We start from the raw sequence: 24681 nt of genomic DNA on the forward strand, positions 1-24681 counted from the left end.
CTATTTAAAAATATAATTTAAAAAAATACAGTAAAAGTTATAAAGCTTTATATACCTTATAAAAGAATGTAATATCATTCACATATAAAAAGAGAACAAATTTCAATTAACGAATTTCATGATCATAGCATTTATTAACTGGTACAGTTGATCATTGCGCAGTGATACATTTTCATTGTTTTCTTTCATTCGCTATTGCCTCACTCACTCTCACTTTTACTCAGTCATTCGCTCGCATATATTCTGTTTTCTTTTCTTTTTCTCTCACTCATTTATTCAACCTAATAACAAGTGCACAGTTTCAATTAATATTGTTTTTTTTTATTATTATTACAATAGTTTTACGCTTATTGCACGCTTTTTCGTGATAACAAAACTCATTCCACTTTCTTTGTCTCTCTCTCTCTTTTCCCCCTTCTCTCCCTCTTTCTCATTTTCTCTCTCTCCCCATTCTTTTTCCTCAGTCTCTCCAGATACAAAATTAATTGTTGAAACATGTCGCACTGATGATTCTGTCTCTAAGGAGGGTCTGCAAATAAATTGTTTAAATAACAATAATTTAAATATAAATATCAACGCAATATGTCACGTGAATTCCTACAATATTCGACATTGGGTTCATGCACTCTATTCTTGATTCTTTTCTTCTTCTGCTTTGATGAGCGCAGCGATATCGATCGCTTCTCATCAATGGCATTAGTCCACCTTTTCCTGGTCTAACTAGTTAGTTCATTGTAAAATAACATTCTCGCAATATCTTTTTCGTAAGAAAGACACAACGATTGTTTCGAGCCTTCGGATTCTCCGATACCGTCGATCCCTTCACGGGTTTCTAAAGACAGGTTCTCAGAATTTATGACCATAGATTCTTAGTATTATCTAGTTTTATCTCGTCAACAATTTTTAATTAATAATTAAATATAAGAAAATTTAAGCGGTAAATCAAAACTTTTTGAAACTTTTGAATCCTTGAATTAATAGAAACTACTAAACCAATGGTAGATCCTGAATATTTTGAATCTTGACAAAATCAAGATTATAAATTTCAATTATTACTTTATTTCCTTAAACAATTCAACTGGAGACTCGTATCGTTAATGTTCTAAAATCTTAGATTATGAAAAGTCAGATCTCTAAGTACATAGATCTTTTTAGCAGAACTTGTTGCATTTTTCATTTTTTCTCTTTGTTTTCAATTTCTAAATATCTATATATCTATTTAATTTTATTCCGTTTCAGTTCAGCTAAAAAGAACAAATTTCTTACGTGTGTGAAACACAAATTGAAATTCTAAAGTTCTTAAAATTCCGAATTTCTCTTGGAATTCCGGATCTAGTTATTCTTCGATTCTTTAGATTCGATCATTTACAAATTATAGTTTTTGCGCTTTCTGAATTCTAAAAAATTTCAATTGCGAAAATTCTAAATTTCCGTTACCTCGAATCTATGGTCTGATAGCGGACGTTTTTCTCGATAATTACGGATAATCTTGAGCTCTCTCTTTCTCTCTCTCTCTCGAAACTTTCGGATCTTTGGATCCTTCAAAACTCGTGTAATGCTTTCATCCCGATTTTCACGGAACAATGAGCTTTCAAAAAACTATCTTTTTAGGATGTTCGATGAGCGTCATCGTGTCCGAGTCTTTCTCGGCCAAGATGATTCTCTCCAGTTCAACAATACATGAAATACGCAAATCGATCACCAAGACGGCGACAGTGTCCTTGAGATCATTGGATTGCTTCTATCGATCGCAAATATCGCCGTAGGTGAATCGTGTGAGAATTCTCACAGTTGCTGCTTATGTTTAAATGTGTGTGTATGTGTGCTGCTGTTGCTGTATGTATGTGTGTGTATGTGTGTGTATACGCGTGTGACACGCGCGCGCGAATGTGTAATCAGTCCGCCCACACGTTTTATCAATATTAATAAATATCGATGTAATGTAATGTGTGTGTTATATGTGTTGCCTTCAATAGCAGTGAGAGAAAGCTATTGCACGTGAAAAAATTTTTGTCATAACCGTAAGGCCGTAAGCTAATCGACCAATCACAGTCAAGCATTTCAAACAAGAGTGTTTGACTGTTGGTCGGTTTGCTTACGATCTTATGATTATTAAGGCTGAAACTTTTCCACGTGCAATGGCCTAAAAGCGGAGCTCTACCAGAAGTTGCCTATATAATCTCGTTGCCTCGACAACACAGCGCTTCCGACAGTTAATGTAATGTATGAGTAGTATACATGTATGTCTACATGTATGTATGTATGTTACACAAATTGTGGTTTGCGATTTACCAAAAGGTATAACCGCCCTCCGTTCCTCCTCCCAGGAACGAACCCTTCTTTTGCGATAGGGCTACGCTATGACCAGCCATCGCGGCCAATTGTGCAGCGTTCGCGGCCACTCCAGGTGGTGGTGGCGGCAACACCGGCTGCGAGATGCCATCGAACCGGGTACCATCGAAACCGTTCTACGAAATGAATATTACTAATATTAACCGTGCTTGTGATATATGATGTTTCTTTTATTAACATATTAAAAGATTTAAAAATGCATTATTAAAAATGGCAGCTAGAAAGAAAAATATTCTGTATATATGGTGCTAAATAATTATAATATATACGCATTTTTGGAAAAAGCTAGCAGATAATAGAAGAATTGTAGAAAAAAACAATACTTTTATTACATATATATCGATACTTACAGGTACCATAATAGTGGGCCTTACAGGAGCGGGCTGCATAGCAGGATAATATGCTGTGGTCGCAGCCAATGGCGGATAATATTGCAATGGGTATCCCGGTGGATAATATTGCAAAGGATATCCCTGTCCATACATTGGTTGATACATCTAAAGATATTTATTGATAGATTGCATTCAAGTTCTGACTCCCTTTTTATGTCTTTTGTAGAAATAAAATACTAGATGATAACTCTCACCATAGGATGCGTAAGAGTCTGGTCATATGTCGGTGGCGGTGGACCTTGCGTCGCATATAATTGAGGTTGATTGGGAAATACTCCATAGGGTGCGGCGCCTGCAACTATCGGATATATGTTATCAGAATCATTCAATTTATAGCTAGTATAAAACATTATCATTAAACTCAATACAATCGATACTCAATATAATCTAAAAGTAGTTTTGACGATCCAATGCGATCCGAAAGAAATAATGACATGGAATATCTTTGTCTTTCTCGATATAGATCAATAAGAAAGTTTATATCATATCTGTCCTAGAGAGATATGAAATACATAGAAAAAAATACATATTTTGTCTGCTTAATCATATTAATATGAGAAACTATGACAAAATTTTTGACAATGATTGTACAAAGTTTTCAATGTGTATGTACTTAAAAAATAGAGATATTGAACTTAATACTTTTCTCTTAAATAGAATCAAACATAGACTCCCATAAAGATTCGTTTGTAATTTCATTAATTAATCCAAAAACTCTTAAAAATTACAGTACTTTTGGTATGAGAAGTAATGTTTGGATATAAGAGAGAGAAAGAGAAAACTGGAGCTAAAAAAAGCTAAATTATATTTAAAAGTTCATAAACAGCTCCTAAAATTCTGCAAAAATTAAACGAAATCTGACATTCTTTTTAAGAAATAGGTAAACGTCTATTCAACTCCAGCTTTAGAAAAAAAAACTAATGACATAAAATTTTTGCTCCAATAATAAGTAACAAATTCAAAATTCGAAAATTTATGAATAACTTCTAATTCTATTATATGTTTTTTGTTTCTAGTATGCCACAGTGGCTCTGCTAGCTTGACAAGAATAAAATAACAGAAATCACACAGTTCTTACCACCGTAGGTTGGGGGTTGCGTTGGCGCGGGGACAAAGCCGGTCGGTGGGTGAGGGGCCACCGGATACGCTGCAACACAAGGCAATGCGAAATGCAATTTCACTGAATTCGCAGGTCGTGAACGACATGTGTGTGTGTGTTCAATCTAAGCCAACATGGTACGTGGTACCACACTGCCAGAAAGGACGAGTGCCGGCGCACCGTCCACGTCCACGACGCGGTATCAAGGAACACAATCTGCGCTTCACATCTTGACAGACTGTGTAACTCTTATCCGCGTCGAGCACGCGTAGAGCGCGTCGTCGAGATCGGGACGCGGTTGGATATTCTTCTCCGATATGGTTCTGGGATGATATTAGCAGCTTTTTTGGTATTAATTTTTCAAGAATAAAAGAATTGGCGATTCACAAAATGATTCAAAGCAGTCGCGAAACGAATCTTTAATTTAATTTTATTATTACGCGATATGCAACTCTTAGCGAATCTCAAACTTTCAATAGAGAATTTAAAAATAAGTTCAACAATGTAAAATTATATTATTAATGTAAGACATATATTGTGTATATCTCAAGATGAAGCATTTAATTAAGCAATCTTATTTGTAAATAACAAGAGAAATAATAAATAATAGAAATTATCTTGAAGAGAAAACTGCTTCAGAATCGTTTCAAATTCAAGATACTAGCTTCGAAATAATATCATTTTGAAATCCCTTTCAGTTTAAACTAAATCGTTTCAGAATAACTGCTTCGAAATCGTTCTCAATTCGAAATATTCGTTAGGATAATTAATAATAAATGGCGTTATAAGATGATTTTCGTTTCTCTAGAATTGTACTTTTGAAAATAATCCAAAAAACGCATTTTTGCCATAACAGAGAGAGATTGTCCAATGCGCTACCGACCTCCAGAATAGTACTCCCACACCCAAGTATATCTTACACATGACATACACCGTTTTGATCAAGGTACTATTTAAAGCTCAAACAATGTTAGTCACTAAATAATGGTGAAAAGAAATAACCGAAGATATCACGCCCGCCTGTCGCTCCCGGGGCCTCTCTTTGAGCTTTATTCCGCCCAGCATGAATTGCCGGGGCGCAGGCGGACCTTTTTTTTTTTTTAATAAAAACATTTACAAGGTGATCAACTCCACATTTTGAAAGACTTTAGTCAACTAGGTCTTGATTTTTCATCACTTATCTTTCTCAAAATTGATGAAACTAATATTATATTTCCCTGGAAAATATATCTCCTTTTTAAAATACAAATAAAATAAGATTTAACATTTTTATGTTTAATCTAATTTATATATATATATATACATACACATATATATATATATATATATACACACCCATACACACAGGAAAAGGAGCGCAGCTTCCGAGAGACTCGCTCACGCCACGTGCAAAGCAAGGGTTTTTATCAATTGAGATGTTTTTTTCTCGAGAAATTGATCACCTTAGACCATACCCTCTCGAGGATCCATCGAGATTACTAATAGATCATCCACATGAATGGATCCACGCTTAAGGAGTTAAAACGAATCACGCTCGAGAATAATTTGATATATTAATAGATTTTATCGGAAAAAATGATAAATTACCAAAATTTTTTATCAAATATTTGTTTCTCTCTATTTAAAAGGTTTATTAAAATTCTATTATTTAAAGTTCAATTTCTGCATTTGCCGAGGGTTATTCTCGAACAATGATTCGTCACCGAGCAACCTTTACTTCTAGAACTAAGATTTGATACGAAACCGATCTCAAAGCAAATAGCGTTACGCAATCAAAGTAGAAGCCAAATACATTCGTCTAACAGGTCGAGCCTGAGGGATCCACTTAAATTAATATATCAGTATTTATTCGAATGTATGAAATTTTCAAGATTGTTAATATCTTGTATTACGATTGTTTACTTTATTTCCTCAATCACTGTAATTAACCCGTTACATTCCAATGTACTCTTTAACTATACTTTTGCTTTATATTATTTATAAATTTGCAGCAATATATGAAGAATAGAATGACTTTTGGATATAACGGATTAAGCATTAATCTAAATACAAATCAGCAAATCCCGAAGCTCGGCCGCGTTTAAAAAACAAAAAACGACAAAACAGAGCTAAAATAAAGCTAGGAGGTAAAAAGGATAACGGTTGCTCCAAAAAGTGATGTTAAAACAAGCCCAAATAATCAAAGGACTCGCGATGTGAGAACGGCAGTCCATCTCAACATCATCATCATTATCAACATCATCGTCATCATAATAATCATCATGTTCATTATAATCATAATCATTATTAACATCCTCATCATCATCATTATTATACCATCATTATTATCATTATCCTCATCATCATCGTCATCCTCGTCATCGCTGGCGATGACGAGATGCGATTTCACAAGTCAAATCGAGAAGAAGAGGCTCTACATCTCTCTCTTTCTCTTTTTCGGGGCAGTGAATGTGTAATTTATACAATGAGTATAGTGGTACGATAGTTATGTATATATATATACATATATATATATATAAAATATATGTATATATATATAAAAATATATTTATACATATATGCATATATAGCATATAAGACTATATACACATATCAGACTCCACACATTCAAAAAGTCGTGACAAGACTCAGCAAACCACAAATTTCTGCAAATATCCAGAGATAAAGGTTAAACATGATTAAAAGTTCCTCGGAATCGTGTGTAGTAGTAAGTAGTTAACGTCAGCGACCGGCCGCATCGCGACGCCGCGCCGCGAGACGCTCGGCCGCCTATTTTTTTCTCTAGTCCTTTTAATTATCTAAATCGCACCATGCGCTACGTGTCGCCGCCATCAAGAGGCTAATGATCCTTCCAAATATTTCTTTATTCTTTTCAAATGTATCTTTGCAAACGATATATTAAGAGCCGACAACTTGAAAAGAATAGATGTATAAAATATATACGCGAATGTAAATCATAGAATAAGTAAAAATTTATTTATTTATTTTTTTTTTTGAGGAAAATTGAAAAAAGATGAGACAGTAAAATTTCACTTCTCTTGTAATCATATTAGATATTCAAGATGTTCTTAAAAATATTCATTTAAATTATCGAAGAACGTATTTGGTCATACAAATCATTTTAAATAATATTTGAGAAATGCAAATTCTAATCGTTATCGAAAGTATTTTTAAAACAGCAAATTTCTAGAAAGAGGATTGTCCTCTAGGCGTCGTGTGCGCGATTGCGCTGGTGTTGAGGGAGATGGATATATTCTCTAACATAAATGTCAGCCCACACCAAATTGTTCATGATATGACCAAAGGTTGCTCGAATCAGCGGAGACAAACGATCCAGTGTAGCTTTCAACACGACCGTTTCTGCGAGAGTTTGTAATCGATACTGAAAATACTTTACTTTCGTATCCAGATATGCAAATAAGTATTTGCTATAAAAAGAATTTTCTACGATCTAAGAATACGAGGAATCGGAAAAGTTAATTAAAAGACAAAAGATTTTTTAAGAGAAACAGTAATTCACTGATTCAGAAAAAACAAGGATAATGAAAACTTTATGAATGTGACAATTCCTAGTAATTCTTAGAACTTATTTCCAAAGAATTAAATACTAACGACCAAAATTGAAAAATGTGAGAATTATTGCATTGATCGTCGGTTTTATTATTTTGAAATGTACACTGGGTGATAATTTGTTTTAATCTTCCATATTGCACGTTCACAAACCGTTGGTCTATCCGCACTTTCGCGCAACCTCTGGGAAGTAATAAGTTAAATGTCTATGTGTCACGGTGCAAACAATAATCGAATCAGTCACAACCGATTGTAATATTAATGCTAGTACGGCTTAATGGTAAAAGTGTCTATCGCTTTTTTTTCCTCTCTCTCCATGTACACTCTTTTTCTCTTTCACTTCCTTGATTTGTCCCAATGAGCAGTTCGACGCTATGTTGTATCTTTTTCATTTTTTGCTACCTCTCTACTTTCAACAATCCACGTTAAATGGTCAACAAACAATATCAAGAATTTGTCTATTTCTTTTCTGTCGGACGGTCATTCATCGAAATGCTTCCGTGGACAAGATGTGTTCTCGAGACAAACTGGATCATCGGAAAATTGTTAAGAAACTATGTATTTGTAAATTCTGCAATATCGATCCGTGAAATTGAAGTAAAGACATCCTGCAATACATAATAAAAAAAGAATTAAAAAGAATATATCGCTTCTCTCTTAAAAAATCTTCATTAAAAATGTCGAAAGAGAATATATTTTTAAAACTATAGAGATGCAAAAAAAAAAAAAAAAAAAAAAAAAAAAAAAAAAAAAGAAAGAAAACCCGGTTATTTAAATTTTTGTAATATTAATGCTAGTACGGCTTAATGGTAAAAGTGTCTATCGCTTTTTTTTCCTCTCTCTCCATGTACACTCTTTTTCTCTTTCACTTCCTTGATTTGTCCCAATGAGCAGTTCGACGCTATGTTGTATCTTTTTCATTTTTTGCTACCTCTCTACTTTCAACAATCCACGTTAAATGGTCAACAAACAATATCAAGAATTTGTCTATTTCTTTTCTGTCGGACGGTCATTCATCGAAATGCTTCCGTGGACAAGATGTGTTCTCGAGACAAACTGGATCATCGGAAAATTGTTAAGAAACTATGTATTTGTAAATTCTGCAATATCGATCCGTGAAATTGAAGTAAAGACATCCTGCAATACATAATAAAAAAAGAATTAAAAAGAATATATCGCTTCTCTCTTAAAAAATCTTCATTAAAAATGTCGAAAGAGAATATATTTTTAAAACTATAGAGATGCAAAAAAAAAAAAAAAAAAAAAACAAAAAAAGAGAAGTAAACCTGTGTACTTAAGATTTTTAATTATTCGCTCCCGATGATCTCTAGATCGTTATGAGGACACTCTTATTCAGTACCGACTAGCGTATTTACTAGCTACTTTGCTTAAACTCACTATTAACAAGTGTACAAATCCTATCAATCATGCACATGCAGTCATCGCGACGCTGGAAGACCTCGCCCCGATTGCCAGTTGATTAATTTAACGAAAATAGTACATAATGTGAAAATATAATAATATAAGATGCAACGTATATTTTTTCGCGGCGGTTACGAAATAAATACATTGTTTATGGCATGGGCGAGTTTTCCGGGGCGACGCCGAGATTTATGGAACTACGATGATCACACAACAATACGACGATTCAAAATGATAACATTAGACCGCTCGATCCTGCCTTTGTTTAGTTGCATATAATTCAAAGGAGGGACCGAACGTAGATGAAGTAACAATGTTGAAAGCGAAATCGAGTGAGATTAAATCGATTAAAACAGCATATCAAAAGAAAAAAACATGCACGATTATAAAAACAATGATATATAGCAGGGAACACGACCGCCCCCTTCGATTTTTCTTTCTCACAAGAGTGGGCGATCGCGCACTCCTCATCGCCAAGGAAAAAACGTTTGGAGCATGCAAGCCGAGATAATCATTGGTGGAAAGTACAAAGCTCGTACTTGCATGGAGATCTACTGGGATGCTAAAGGTGAACGCAATTTCACTTTGAATTTTCCCGCCGCACAACTGCCTTATCTCTCTCTTTCTCTTATTGTCCTGAAGTCAGCCACGCGACAACTACGAGTTGCAGCAGAACGGTAGGTGTGAGATTACGTTTCATGATTCACTGATTCTCTCTCACTACAATGTTCAAGTCAAACTACTTTCAAGCTATTGAGAAGAATCTATGTAAGGTTACAATCATCGAAGGAGGAAGTCTATATCTAACTATACCACGTGTCTATGACGTACAACCGCGACCACGAATTTCCCTCATAGTCAATCAATGCTATCTTCTCTCTCTCTTTCTCTCTTTGCACTTTTTCTATTTCAAACCATCTTAAAAAAAAAAAAAAAAAAAAATTTTTGGGGGATTCTGTTTTTTTCCCTTTTATTTCTTTTTAACTTTACCATGCTATGATTTTTCGGGAAACTTGTGGCGTGGTTTCAAGCAATGTGCACTATTTGTTAAAAGTGAGCTAGCAAGTTCCAAATAAAGTATAAATATCGTCAAAAATGACGCTGAGCTTAATAGCATTCGTGTACATTCGCGAAGCCCGCCATGTACGCGCGCGAATATTTGAATAAAATTTGATTTCAACAGATTTGAATCATATAATACAAATAAGCTAGAAAGTTACATTAATGTTAAACAATCAAAGTAATTAATGAAAAAAAGATGAAAATTAAAATAATTAATAGTAATCATATCTGATATAACGAACGTATTTAAATTTATATATAACGCAAGCTTTTAAAAAACTTTTAGAAGAATCTGTGTTTTAATTAATTTTATCGAATGAAAGATGTGCAAAATTCAATATAATATTCAATTTGATATAACAAAGCAATATATATAAATTTAACGCAATAATAAAGATCCCTAATTCTGTTCTCAAATTATCTACTATTTTATGATAATTAAATTATCATGGTTATTAAAAAAATAAAAATTGCATAGGAAAAAATTGCGACGCACACGCGCGCAGACATGTCGAGCATAGAATAAAAAAAAAAAAAAAAGAAAAAAAAAAATATATAAAAGGACAGTTAATAAAGTAGTCAGCCAATATCACGAAGTTCTAATACGAAATATTGATATACCCATATCAATATCATGGAGCTATATTGATTTGGATACATATAACGACCTGCGCCTCTGATTTTTTCAAACGCGCCCATTCGAACGGCGCGAAAGCGTTACGTGATGTCCATGGCAGCAAAAGTGAAAATGAATTCAAATTCCATGCGCGCACTCTTTCTCAGAAATATTTAGTACAGTATTTAATATACAAATTAAACATACAACTTCCACTGCATGTTTTTTTTTTCTCAAAGAACAACAAGACTCGATTATGATCATGTTGTATTAATCGTTAAAAGGTCTGAAGAATTTGAAAATGCGAAATTTTCGTATGTCTTAAGTGACATGTTTTTAACATAGCTGCGCTGAAAGTCACATTTTATTCGCAATTTGAACGTGGGGCGTTTTCTATTTTGAATCGAGAGACGCCTGGTGCATTCTATACCTTTATGCACATTGAGGCTAGCAGAAAGTTAGCGATTGCTTCCTATCAAAAAATATTTTTAGAACTATTTATTTTTATGGACTAAAAATTCTTTCACTGTAAACAAAAGTTTATTGGTAAAAAAAATTGTTTATTACGTGTGAATCTTCTGCATAATTAAATTTCAAGCGTTTGCTTCAAAATTGTTTACTTTCTCCTTTTTCATGTATACTTATTTTGAAACACTCTGCATATGAAAAGAGTTTTTGAAATGATATATAAATCTGAAAATCAATAATCCTAGGATCGTAATACATTCTACAGTAATTTTGAAATGACAACGTAAATTCAGGACTTACATTATATTAGGAATTAATTAGAGAAGAATAAATCTTGCAACGTGTTAAATCCGAATGGCATTAATTGCACGTGTCATTCATATCTTTGCTACACAATATCACTTGCATCTAAAAAAAAAATTATTATATTATACTTCCAAATTATTGTTTAAAAAGCTATCCATCTTCTAAAGAATGTGCTATAGCATTTATATCAAAAAATTATATCAATTAAGTGGGAGAACTGGCAAATAAGAGCCAAAGCACGGGTATTGGTGCGCGAATGTATTGTTAAATTTTAGTAATATTATATATATAAATGTGTATTAAAAATGTACGTTTCGGACCGCTTTCTGGTCCATCTTTAACATGGATATAAATATATAAATATTACATTGGAGTTTTAAAACTTGACATACACAATATTTGTCGTTGCAGTCAAATTTTAAATTAAAATCGATAAATTACACATTTATTGCTAAAATTTAACAATACATTCGCGCACCAATATCCGCGGCTTGGCTCTTATTTGCCAGTTTTCTCACTTAATTGTTAGTATTCTGATTCTATTGCCTGATCTTGTTATCATTAAGAAATTATATCATGCTTGACGCGAGATGTTATCATGTGTTCAGAATTTTTAACGATATCTTGTCCTTATTACAATACAAAGGAATGCATGGTGCAAATGACAGAAGCAATCGATTTCTTTGCGTTAGCCTCAACGTATATATAACAGGTAATATATACATACATATGTGTATGTATGTATATATATATCCTTATGATAATAATATTATTAGTAATGTGAAGACACGGCGGCGGGCGTATACTGCTGCGAGAGTCTGTGCTACCATTTATATGTGTATGGCGGTGTAGCAGTTGAGCGCGGAAGGATAGCGCCTACAGTTTGGCTGTCAATATGTTTGCAGCGGACCATTACAAAGACGATTTGATCCCAGTCAGTAGGTGGAGCTCTGGAGATCGGCGCAGCCTAAGCCACGTATCTAACCTCACCTTACTCTATATATTACCTTAACTCACTACGTGTTTATACCAACATATATTACGTACACACACAACACACACACATACATATATGCGTGTGTGTATATTATATATATATATATATATATATATATATATATATATATATATATATATATATATATATATATATATATATATATATATATATATATATATATATATATATATATATATATATATATATATATATATATATATATATATATATATATATATATATATATATATATATATATATATATAATATACACACACGCATATATGTATGTGTGTGTGTTGTGTGTGTACGTAATATATGTTGGTATAAACACGTAGTGAGTTAAGGTAATATATAGAGTAAGGTGAGGTTAGATACGTGGCTTAGGCTGCGCCGATCTCCAGAGCTCCACCTACTGACTGGGATCAAATCGTCTTTGTAATGGTCCGCTGCAAACATATTGACAGCCAAACTGTAGGCGCTATCCTTCCGCGCTCAACTGCTACACCGCCATACACATATAAATGGTAGCACAGACTCTCGCAGCAGTATACGCCCGCCGCCGTGTCTTCACATTACTAATAATATTATTATCATAAGGAGGGCCATCAGCTCTCCACTTACTTAGATTAAGCTTTATGTATCCTTATAATATATTTCTACTGTGCTCTCTATAGGAGCGTAGCACCTGCTTAGGGATAACAGACCAGACCTGATAATGAAATGTCGCACCGTCGAAGTTACTATGTATTTTTACGACGCTTGTGCGAAAATGATTTCTGCCAAAGCTATTCCAGGAATGTTACAGATCTCCGTTCCATCATGCAGGAGGAACAAAAACGAATCCGAGATACCTGGAACGGCTTGAGCAAATGAACAAATGCTTACAAGTGGACTCGATCGCTTCGAACTCAGTGTCTGTCCGATTATTATCGAACGAAACTATTTAGGAAACTTTGTCTTAAATTCTATGAGTTTTTTTAATCATACACGCTCTCTCTCTCTCTCTCTCTCTCTGTGATGTTTGTACATTCTTACTTTTGCAAAAACCAGCCGCTGCATCTGCAAAAATACCACTGAATAATATCAAGAGATGACCTCCGGAGCTCCAATATATCAATATCACACTAACAAGAACCAAAAAAAAAAAATAAATAAATAAAAATAAAAATGAGTTTGTATTCTTAGAATCTTTGTTGAAAATCACCGAGTTTAGAATTCATATTTTCACGACGTGTTCTCATAGATGTGTTATTTGCGAAAAAATACACAATTTAATACTTGACAATGTCTAATTTCATAATTATATAACATACGCAGATGCACACACACACACACACAGGGTTAATCGGAGATCATAGCACAACTAAAACAGAAGTAATTTCTTGTGTAAAAATAAGAAAAAAAGATTTTTTTTTAAATTCGTATAAAGTTTTGTTTTTTTAAAAAATTAACTTTAAAAATGGGGAAATTAATAACATATTTACACCTTTTTAAGCTTGATTTTTAACAATCTTATGTTACATGTACAAAAACTACAGTATAAGAAATTTTATTCTACACGTTTTAAAATTTACTCTTTAAAAAATTTTTATTTTGGTTGTGCTACGATTTTTGACCCTCAGCCAGTATATACAAAATATTGTAACTATTCTTGAACATTTTCTTTCTCATAATGTATTAAAATTGATTTAAACAAACATTCTTTGTATTCAAAATCGTCTAAAGATCATGTTGTAGCAAGTTGAATTCGCTTCAATGCTATAATATTGTCGATAATATGTCGATAAATTATATAAAATAATTTTAATAATCTTGAAATCGCAAAAACTGTAAACTGAAAAAAATATTTCTCGTTAATCATGTACTTTCTGGAGAAACATATTACTTTTTTAGACATATTTTTATATAATTATTAACGAAAATATTTAGAATGTGTGTGATCATGATATGAGGATATTCTGTACATAATATGCGCACGCACGTAATAACATCATACATATGATATACGCACATATGCATACATAGCTACTAGAAAAACAAAAATCGAAAATGTAGGATGAAATATTTTTAAACAAAACTTCATTTTCGATATAAAATCAATTTTGAAGATCCGTCGAGGCTCAATGAATCTTGTGACACATAACTATTTCTGGTCGTATTTATAAACGATATCGTAACTTGATAATGGGTTAAAATAATGCAACAAATTCAGTAGTGCATTCATTTCATTAAATTATAAATTAATAAAAATGTCGTCCTTTTTATCACACAAAGTATTACACGGCGAATTAAAGAAGTGTGAATTAAATGCGTTTCGAATTTTCACATTTTTGAACGCCTATATATTTTGTCTTGTAATTGTAATTTTAAACAATTTTTATTATTTATAGCATGAATTATTTTTTTCATGCGATGTCTTTATTACCTTAAATAAGAAGTAATGAAAATGATAGCACAGACAGAGTGTAACATTATTTACGTCATGACATCGTTTACAAATCCGAACAGAAATACTTGCGTGTAGCAAAATCCATTCAGCCGATTCTGTTTATTAGTCAATACGTGTACATCTACTCGAGGAAACTTCAAAGGCGATTTTATCGAAAATAAAGCCTTGAATGAAAAAACTTTATTCTACGTTTTCAATCTGCATTTGCATAAGAAACCATCTTCATTTCGCTTGTATATACGATTTACGACACACCCTATATATTGTACTTATGTAAATATATATGCATGTGTGTACAGAGGATGACAATTGAAGGAAGTTGCTGAAATTATTCGGCTGTTTTACATATTTAAGAACAAATGGAATATTGAAAAAATCAAACTTTTGAATAGAGAAAAACCTGTCAATTTTATTAGTATACAATATAAAATTGTATAAAGCATCTTTTAATAATTCAATTTTGGCCACCGGCGTTTTCTTTTTTCTCTTTTACTTTTATTGAATATAAAATTCGATTATCAAATTGCTTGATATAATTTTTGTTCCATATGCTAATAAAATTTGATAGGTTTTTCTTATACTCAAAACAGTTTGATTTTTCAAATTTTACCTCACAAAATTAAACTAAAATATTTTACATGTCCCACAAAAATAACATCTTGTCTCTGAAAAATTTTTAGATAAAAATTTTAAATATCTAAAAAAATTAAAAGTTATAATTTAAAGAGTTAGCCCAAGAATTCAAGAATAAAAAATAAATTATTAAAGAAAATCAAGTTAATAATTCAACTAAAAATTAAAATTACAGTTCAAATATTTAAAAAGATAACGATTAAAATTGCAAGAAATTGGCATTCCAAAAATTTAAGAATGCCTAACAATTGGCAATCTAAAAATTTAGATACCTCAAAAACAGTACAAAAAAAATTGGAAATTTAAGCTTAAAAACATAAATGTAGACAAATTTCGTGAATACAAAGAAAATCAAGAATTCGCGAATCCAAGATTGTGAAACCATGAAAATATACCTTGAGAAGCTTGGAATTTGAGGTTTCAGAGATCTAGTAGAGATGAGGATTTGGAAAGAGTTGAACCTGACGAAAAAAACCTTGTATAACTACGAAATAATATTCTCTCTCTCTCTGTCGCTCTCTCTCTCTCTCTTGGAAGAAAGAGAATGAACAAGTCTCCGGAGGCCATTTTGTATGCCCAGCGCGATGTGCGGTATTGATTTGTTCTGTCAACTCGGGCTAGGCACTGGAACGATCCATGCCGGCGCCTGGGCTTCGATTTACTAAGGTCAAGCGATATCAGGCCGCGCTGTGGACCGTTTGCACCAGGAGTCGCGTTGGCGTCAGCGTCCCGTCGAATGACAAGTGGCGAAGTATACGGCTTATCTCAACGACTACTTGTATTCGTTTTATGTTGCATGTGTCGTATGTGTGTGCGCGCAAACGCATGTATGCGTCATGTATACGTGTATGTGAACGCGCGTTGATATGCATATGTGTCTGTACATTTCCCTCACACTGTCTCAGTATACATTACACACGCAACGAACAGTAACGCATGATTATGACATATAGTTACCTTTTTTGTCGGTCATTATTGCTTAAAGTTTCACAATTTTACTAAAAAAAGAGGTACGTTATTCTTAATTAAATCACCGATTTAAGTCTTGCAGCACTATCGGCCGATGGGAACGGCTATGACACTTGACAAACACTAGCGCCGTTTATTGAGCGTGCCTGTGGCAGTGCGCTAGCGTTGTACGTTCTCGCGCATGCGTCGCCTATTCGACCTGCGAACCTGATTAACGAGAGCGTCCAACGTTATGTCAATACATGCGCGTCAAGACCTATCCACAACAAAATATGTACTTTAAGCATTCTTGGGTTACGTTCCAAAATTTACTCTTTGGACAGAGTAGCGTGCGATTGACCAATCAGAATAAAGAAAAAATCTGGACAAAAATTCCTTTGTCCTGATTGGTCAATCAAACGCTACTCTACTCCAAGGAGTAAATTTTGGAGCGCAACCCTGAAATTGTTGGTGCCTGGTACCTTCCCTTATCATAAATCTTCCCCCACCCCTCTCTTCGTATGCCCATGTGTGATGTGTGCGGCTATTGTATGATGCAAAATGTTAGGCATAATAATGAAAAATGTAAATATTAAAAATGTTCTCTTTCTTTTACTACGAGATAAAAATATATTGCTTAAAAGGTAATTAAAAGTGAAAGATTGTTTTAATTTTATTATATTCTATTTCGAGTATATACATGTATATATTTGTTTAGATAAGGTTATGCAATTTCTTAAAAATTTCAGGACAAATTCAATATTATTGTTTTATAAAAAAATAAAAATTGAAGCAAACTATAAAATATTATTAAGATAAAGAATTGAAATTTATATTGTTAAATAATTTGCTACAAGGATCTGATATATTCACTTTTATATTGCAGAAACAACTTACCACAAATAGCATTTAATATTAGAAGTAAACAAAGCATGGTATCTTCTAAAGATGAATGCAGATTGTCGGAAATTGATAGCGACGACAGGACCGAGCAACCTCTTAAGTATTCTACTTCAAAGGCTGCCACTATGAGAGTAGACGAGTATCGTGACCCATATGGAGATGAAGTACCATGGTATCAACCATATAGTATAATATTCAGCTTCTCTATTTTTCTAATATATTTTTGTATCTTAAGAGAAGAAAATGACATTGATTTAATGCTCGACAATGAGTTGGGAGATTCACTAAAACAATCTAACAACAGATTAGCAGAAAAAAAGGCTAAATCATAATAGGATACTTCTATTTAACTGTATTACCTTAGCTTGTTTTATGTAATATTATTATCCTTGTTATGTAATAAAATATAGTTATTTGTTCTTCATAATATAATAAATATTTATTTTTTTTTCCATAACAGATACAATAGAGTAGATGTCAATTACTTTTATTATATATAATAATTTTAATATTAATATATTTTCTGTACAAAATGTTAGAAAAAACTTGTTTTAAAGATGTGTCTTATATATACATTATATATCTATATATATTTAAAATTAATGTATTTTGTATAATTAATTTTATAACAATTGACCCCAAATAATATTATTAAATATTGTACACCATTTAATGGATGGATGGCAAATAATTGTGTCTGCCATGCACTTTTTCCATGTAAGTCTCCAAGATGCAACAACCATAGTCATTGATAATATTGTTAATTCTTCCGTGCAGTGAGAATGCAATCTGATATCAACAATGCCTATGGGGAATTATTATTATTGTTTATAATATCCCCTTCATAACGTGTTAGGTGGCAAGGAATTATTATCCCCTTAACACAATGCAACACATGGTATTACTAGTACCACTGTGATACTTACTACATGTGCTGTAAGATTGTAATAACCACATACAGAAAGTATAAACAGGCATAATTTGTAGATAAAATTTCAATCTGGTCAAAAAACCGCTAAACCCGATCAATACGAGCCTGAGCTATAATCATATAAATAATATCGTGATTACTTTGAATGATGAGTTAAAAAAGTTAAAATCGAAACAAACATTATCTTACCAGTGTAAATACAGTGTAATATATCCATGTTGTTGGCATTAGGAATAAAAGAATGGTAAATGACAGTGTCCCAACAAACAGTTGATCTGTTTGATACTGACACGAGTCTACCCTTTCACGTAAAGGATTTTTCTTTTTTCCGAGAAAAAGTCTGAAGAGAGCCGTAATTCCTCTCAACTGTATATTGAACAGCCTGTAATAAATTTGGCTCTTAAATTATTTCAGGTGAAAAATCATGAATTTTATTAAATTGTAACATATTAAATATTTAAAAAATGTATACACCTTGCTGCATAAACATAGATACAGTATGTATGAAAACTGACGAGAGCTAGCAGATCCGCGATGATAGATATTTGAAATGTGACGCCCAACCTTCCAAATAAAAGCAATACTTTGAATGCAAGATCTAGAAGCGGCTTTAAAAATGTCAGAAAGGTCCACCAGAGCTGTATGTGATACAAGAAAAACTTGCCCATGCTATTATTTAAAGCATGATTAAGCTTCAAGCCAGCTGGTACACCCATTAACCAATTAATTAGATCCTTTAGAGTCTCTACAACTTTCTGTATAAAATAAACATTCTAATTATTAAAACTGTGTGGCGAAAATGGAAATAAATAGAATTAAAAATAAGTAACTCAATTTTATATAATAATATAAATTATTTTGTTTGCATACACATTTTTAGAGTGCATCTATCAGGTGTATCTTAATTTACCTCTGCATTGTTTAGAAGCAGCTGTGATGGCTGATCCTCAATGTAATATTGCAATAATCGTAATACAAAGATTCCCAGTGCTATATCTATTACAATTGCCAATGCATAATTTCCTGTTTTCAGCTTAAAATTCTTATCATGTAAAATTGTGATTAGCATCCACTTAAAATTTTCCAACCAGCTATAGACATGCAAGCCAAGAGACGAGTACTTTAAAATTGGCAAAAATGTTTCTGTTATTTTGGACAACCACAAAACAGGATACAAGTAGAAGAGTATGTGATAAGTCAACAAAGTTTCCCAAATGTAAACAAATTTAGATTTGATCCGTAGTTCATCTTTCATACTTTGTATTAGCTTTGCGAGTTCATAAAAATGATCGCCTGATGCAGCTTTGCTCTCAAATAACTCTGTTTCTTGTAACGCTCGCTGATCATACAAAATAATTGTTGCACATATTGTTGATAGATCTATTCTCTTATTGTTAAGAACGATATTTGTCAGATAATACTCGTCCTGTTTATTCTCGGAACACCTTGTTGTAATGTGTATCCAATCTGAATGCTTATGGTCCAAAAATTCTTTGGCTACATTGTTCATATTAGAGTAATATCCAATGGTGTCTAGTGTACATTTAGTTAATTCTGAAGAGTCTACTTTAGATAAACTAATAATATAAAATTTTTTCAAGTCGCTATGTGTATCATATATCACTTTGCCAAGCACATAACCAGATTGTTTGTCACACAGTCCTTGTGGAAAAAAAACTAACGTATTGTTTATCATTTTGTATTCTCTACATACGATCATCTGAATATTTTAACGCATTGTTATAATAATTTAACTAGCGTATAGATATGACAAATATAGATATTTCTAATTAATTATTAAGTAGCTAGTTAATTAATTGTTAACAATAAGCAATAAGTCACATGCTTTTCCCATCAGCTGACAACAGTAACCAAATGTATTTTCAAGCACATTCTTGATTCCAATCAGCTGTTAGCACATATGTAATCTAACCTAACCTAATCTTAATCACAATTTTTTGCAGCGATTGGTGGTCACTTCCGTTGCGGCCTTGGTCGAGTATTGTCGTGTTCACAAACACGTTACGCGTGTGTAATTTGGACCTTATTTTTGAATTCTATTCTCCTTCTAAAGAGGAATTCTTTGTGTAGCATCCTATCAGTAACTCTCATCTAAATAAAATTTCTGATACTAACCCACAACTTGATTTCTACAACATTAGCGCTATTTATATTCATCGACTTGGCCGTGTGGGCCTGTGTATCTCAGGCCCGGTGCCATTCACAAGAAGAAGAAGAAGAATCGCTCGGGGGCTCGCGCGACGTCGCGTCGGCGAGCGTCGCGCAACGCGCTGTGAACGCTTTGCGCCTGCGCGAGCATAGTCCTCGTCTTCGTCAATAAATCATAGAGCGATTCTCGCGCCGTTCTTATACAATCTTCTATCTGTTGTCTAAAGTAAAAAAGTAAAAGGGTTATTAAAAAATTATAATTTATTATAAAAAGTATTATAAAAATTTTAATCCGAATACTTACACCTTCTAAAGAGGAATTCTTTGTGTAGCATCCTATCAGTAACTCTCATCTAAATAAAATTTCTGATACTAACCCACAACTTGATCTCTACAACATTAGCGCTATTTATATTCATCGACTTGGCCGTGTGGGCCTGTGTATCTCAGGCCCGGTGCCATTCACAAGAAGAAGAAGAAGAAGAAGAAGAAGTGATTGGTGGTGATGGGTGATGGCAGTAACGAACTGACGAACAACCGCATGGTATATACTTATATACATAATAAAGTATATTTTAGGTTAATTGTGTTTGATCCCCATGATTTTTAGCCACATTATTTTATAACAGATTTATATTACGATGTATTTTATGATATGATTAATGACGTGTATTAGCACAAGTTAAATAATATCAATTTATTATAACATGGACACCGAAAATGCTATAAAAGTAGAATTTAGTGTAAAGAAAGAGGAGATTGACGGTGAGTTTTTAGCGACCTGATTTATTTATTTATTTAAATTGATTTTGCTTGTGAATTGATATTATATTGATTATTTCAATTTTTATTATATGTATCATGCAAAATATAAAATGTTTCTAAAATAGATAGTCAAACTTTGTAAACAAAAAGTAGTTATAACTCGGAAGATTTTCAGTCCCATTCTCTCCCAAATAACGCTTCTTTTATTTTTACTATGACCAGATTATGTCCATAAAGTTTGACCATCTGTTTCAGAAATAACACAATAATATGTAACATATAATAATATTATACACAATAAATTTTTCATAGATGATGATATGAATAATTACTACAAAAAAGACAAAGCATTTCAGGAAAATGTTGCACAAAAGAAACAAGTAAAAAAGAGAAATAAAAAATTAAAAGTGCAAGAAATTGAGGATTCATTAAAAGAAAAGCAATTGAAACAAGTTAGGTAAGAAGTTTCTAAATTTTATCATTGTATTTGTATCATCGACATATAGAATGGACTGCTGATGGCAGTTACCCCTTCCACTGCCATCAATAGTCCATTCTATATGTTGATGGTTTGTATATACATCAAAGAATTATAATTTTAAATTAATTTTTATCACAAAATACTTCAGTAGCAACTGTATTAAATTATAAGCCGTTTTTTAAATATTCTGTATACAATAAAAGATTAATTTTAAATAATTAATATAAAAAATAGTGATACAAAAAAATGTAACGGACAATGATTGATAAATTTAACAAAATAATTTTTTTTAGTATCAATGTCCCTGCTGATATGATTATCCCAAAAAAAGAATCTACCAATGAGAATGAAGAAACTCCAAAGAAGCCATCCAAAAGGCAGTTGAAAAGGGAAAAAGTTATCCAAGCGGCTGTTCAGAAAAAGGAAAGTAGTAGAATAATTGCCATGCAGAAGGCATTGAATTATGTATCTATGGTAAGTTGTTAGAATCGTTTGTTAAATTTCTTGATTCTTAAAATTCTTTAAAGATGGATTTTTTAATACTTTATATAAATATAAGATAAATGCGCGCAAGCATATTCTTTCTTGTATATATAAATAACTATAAGCATTTTAGCGGTTTATTTACAAAATTTTTGATATTACATTTTTGCAGTGGAAACATTCTAGAAGCGAATGGAAATTCGAGAAGCTTAAACAGATTTGGTTAATGGATAATTTGTTGGATGAAAACTCCATTCCTGATGCGATTTTTCCACTTGTTCTTGAATACTTTGAAGGTTGCAAAGGCATGGCACGTGAAGTATTATTACGAAAGGGAATGGACATTATAAGAAAAGCTGAGGAAAAGAAAGATGATCAAGAAGAGATCAAAAACGAAATTACAGAGTCAATTGCTTACAAGCGAGCAAGGGAACTTTTGCAAACTTTACCAATTGATAAATAGTTTTAAGTGTGAAGAAATTTTATTAATAAAAGAGCGTTAAAAAACAATATTTAAGCCTATTAATATATAAAATTTGGATAAAATATGAAAAAAATGAAAGATCTTTGCAAGAAAAAGATTTGTTTTTATTGTTAATGATATTCTGTGGCTAACTTGGACATTAAAAATTAACTAATCTGGAGTCATACATACACACATAACTTAGATATATACTTGGTATAATTTGTTGAATTGGATTAAATTTATTTAATAATGTATTATATAAAAGAATGTGTATATTTAAAAATTGCAATCTATATTATTTTACTAATTGAAATCTTGTAAATTTGCAGACGAATTGAAAGATACATCTGTTCATATAATATTATTTACTCAACAATTAAAAAAAATTCACTATAAATATAATTGCAAAATTTGAAGCACATCACATACAAATTCTCTGTACAAGAATTAACAAACTGCTACCATCTTAAAAGTAATTTACATAATTTTTAGCTACATTACTCTGCATACTTGTTAACAAATTGTCTAAGTTTATCAGTATCTTGAAGACCAACTATTCTTTCTAGGACCTTTCCATCCTTCATCGCGATAAGTACAGGTACAGATCCAACCTGGAAATTTGTATATAATTAAATGAACAATTCAAATGTGTGCATTGTTTTTTTAAGCCTCCTAGTTCCTTATTGACGTTATATTGAATTATCATTAGATATCAAACAAGTTTTCGACATATTTTACTAATCCGTATTATCAAACACGAGTGATTCACATTCAAAAAACTTATCATGTCATTGTAAAAACACTTACATGGTAATCAAGAGCAAGATCTGTGTTCTCATCAATATCAACTTTGGCTAATAATATCTTCCCTTGCTTTTCAGCAACAACTGTTTCTATTCTCGGAGTCAACATACGACATGGATTACACCATCTGAAGAAACAATACAAATTACAATTTAATTATATATTAGAAGCTTGATTTGACTAGAGTAGCAAGAAAGCATAATTAATAAATAATTATTCTTTAGTTCGATTTTTGTTTTTAATATAAATGTTGATGTTCACAACTAAAAATTATTATATTTTTATGAATTCTTTGCAACTAAATAAGAATGTGCAATAATTTAATAAATAATTAATATTACAATATTATATAATGCTTACGTTGCAAAAAAGTCCACAATGACAGGTACTTTGGAGTTCTTAACACGTTCATCAAAATCTTTGGGATCTTGAACTTTAAACATGGCAGATACCACTTGCTCCTGTGCAGGTACAGTGGTATACGTCTTGGTACCCAAGACATTACGAACAACTTGAATTCTTAGACGCTGCATTTTTTTTATTTTCTTGTTTACTGTTAATAATTATTATGTAAAATAAGTAAATTACATAATACCACAAAATTTAATTTTTAAATTCTTTAAATTCTGTTTAGATTATTGTTTTTATCTGGAATATCTATATTATATTTATATATTTACAAATTTACATTCTTACATCTCATGTCTAAATAGATTATATTTTACGATTTTAAATTTGAGATATGTCGAAATACTCAAAAGTAATATAACTCTGCATATGTTCAACTAATAATAATAATGTTATTTTAAAAGATTGTGTAAAAAAAATAATCTTTTTGTCGAGAATGAAGAATATTTCTTATTCATATTATATTATTAAAAAAATTTTGACACATTCATGCTATAACTTGTGTAACAATTTCACATTCACTATCTTATATATATTTTTACACAATTGAGATTAGATGCAATGACGCAGTTTTTTTTTTTTCTTTTAAGTGACGAAATATATATGTATATATAGTCTTCAAAAAATTGATGCGCAATTGTATTTTAATCTCAATTGTTGCGAATATTCCTGTTGTATTATTATTGTATGAATTTACTAAACATGATTTTCTTTTTCTCACTTTTCTATGTATATTGTCAAAGAAAGGGCGGCTATCTCCTCTCGGAAATGCGCAGAAATGTGGAAACGATTTTCAGCGCCATCTGATTTTCTTCCCGGATGAACGCGAATTAAAATGATCATGTGACGAGTAGTGGGAGTCAGCCATAAACTTATAGAAAGGATAGACTGCTCGCGTAAAGCCCGTATCAGTTGACCAATCAGAACAAAAGGAACTAAAATTTCTTTGCC

The 24681-nt window shown here is 32.0% G+C and overlaps 5 protein-coding genes across 11 annotated transcripts; 2 read left to right on the forward strand and 3 right to left on the reverse strand.

Moving 5' to 3' along the window:
- Positions 1-119: 119 nt before the first annotated feature.
- Positions 120-16495, reverse strand: LOC115243307 (DAZ-associated protein 2-like). 2 transcript variants are annotated; one of them, XM_029820179.1, is made up of 5 exons: positions 16330-16494; positions 3823-3891; positions 2939-3042; positions 2703-2849; positions 120-2468 (listed from the first exon to the last, which is right to left on the reverse strand). In XM_029820179.1, the coding sequence occupies exons 1-5, from the start codon at positions 16343-16345 to the stop codon at positions 2289-2291; spliced, it is 516 nt and encodes a 171-aa protein (XP_029676039.1). In that variant the 5' UTR covers positions 16346-16494; the 3' UTR covers positions 120-2288. The 2 variants fall into 2 exon arrangements, with proteins under 2 accessions (XP_029676039.1, XP_029676048.1); XM_029820188.1 differs by lacking the exon at positions 3823-3891 and having other exon boundaries at positions 16330-16495.
- A 308-nt stretch (positions 16496-16803) lies between these two features.
- On the forward strand, positions 16804-17682 carry LOC115243328. Its single transcript, XM_029820222.1, has 2 exons — positions 16804-16964; positions 17207-17682. Exons 1-2 carry the CDS (start codon positions 16882-16884, stop codon positions 17553-17555), a joined length of 432 nt encoding a protein of 143 aa, XP_029676082.1. The 5' UTR covers positions 16804-16881; the 3' UTR covers positions 17556-17682.
- A 23-nt stretch (positions 17683-17705) lies between these two features.
- LOC115243219 (phosphatidylinositol N-acetylglucosaminyltransferase subunit Q) lies at positions 17706-20083 on the reverse strand. The gene is made up of 5 exons (XM_029820023.1): positions 19065-20083; positions 18629-18909; positions 18344-18536; positions 18150-18264; positions 17706-18028 (listed from the first exon to the last, which is right to left on the reverse strand). The coding sequence occupies exons 1-5, from the start codon at positions 19872-19874 to the stop codon at positions 17847-17849; spliced, it is 1581 nt and encodes a 526-aa protein (XP_029675883.1). The 5' UTR covers positions 19875-20083; the 3' UTR covers positions 17706-17846.
- Positions 20084-20092: 9 nt separating this feature from the next.
- LOC115243260 (uncharacterized protein C7orf50 homolog) lies at positions 20093-22621 on the forward strand. 5 transcript variants are annotated; one of them, XM_029820095.1, is made up of 6 exons: positions 20093-20391; positions 20790-20867; positions 20953-21088; positions 21401-21545; positions 21863-22043; positions 22225-22621. In XM_029820095.1, exons 3-6 carry the CDS (start codon positions 21031-21033, stop codon positions 22513-22515), a joined length of 675 nt encoding a protein of 224 aa, XP_029675955.1. In that variant the 5' UTR covers positions 20093-20391; positions 20790-20867; positions 20953-21030; the 3' UTR covers positions 22516-22621. The 5 variants fall into 5 exon arrangements, with proteins under 5 accessions (XP_029675955.1, XP_029675962.1, XP_029675967.1 ...); XM_029820102.1 differs by having other exon boundaries at positions 20093-20388; XM_029820107.1 differs by lacking the exon at positions 20953-21088.
- Positions 22622-22623: 2 nt separating this feature from the next.
- Positions 22624-24578, reverse strand: LOC115243318 (thioredoxin, mitochondrial). Of its 2 annotated transcripts, none has more exons than XM_029820210.1 (4): positions 24452-24578; positions 23683-23875; positions 23326-23449; positions 22624-23129 (listed from the first exon to the last, which is right to left on the reverse strand). In XM_029820210.1, the coding sequence occupies exons 2-4, from the start codon at positions 23853-23855 to the stop codon at positions 23016-23018; spliced, it is 411 nt and encodes a 136-aa protein (XP_029676070.1). In that variant the 5' UTR covers positions 23856-23875; positions 24452-24578; the 3' UTR covers positions 22624-23015. The 2 variants fall into 2 exon arrangements, with proteins under 2 accessions (XP_029676070.1, XP_029676060.1); XM_029820200.1 differs by lacking the exon at positions 24452-24578 and adding an exon at positions 24019-24040.
- Between the last annotated feature and the right edge of the window lie 103 nt (positions 24579-24681).

The sequence above is a fragment of the Formica exsecta genome, unplaced genomic scaffold (assembly GCF_003651465.1).
Source record: "Formica exsecta isolate Colony F162 unplaced genomic scaffold, ASM365146v1 scaffold120, whole genome shotgun sequence".
NCBI classification, from domain to species: domain Eukaryota; kingdom Metazoa; phylum Arthropoda; class Insecta; order Hymenoptera; family Formicidae; genus Formica; species Formica exsecta.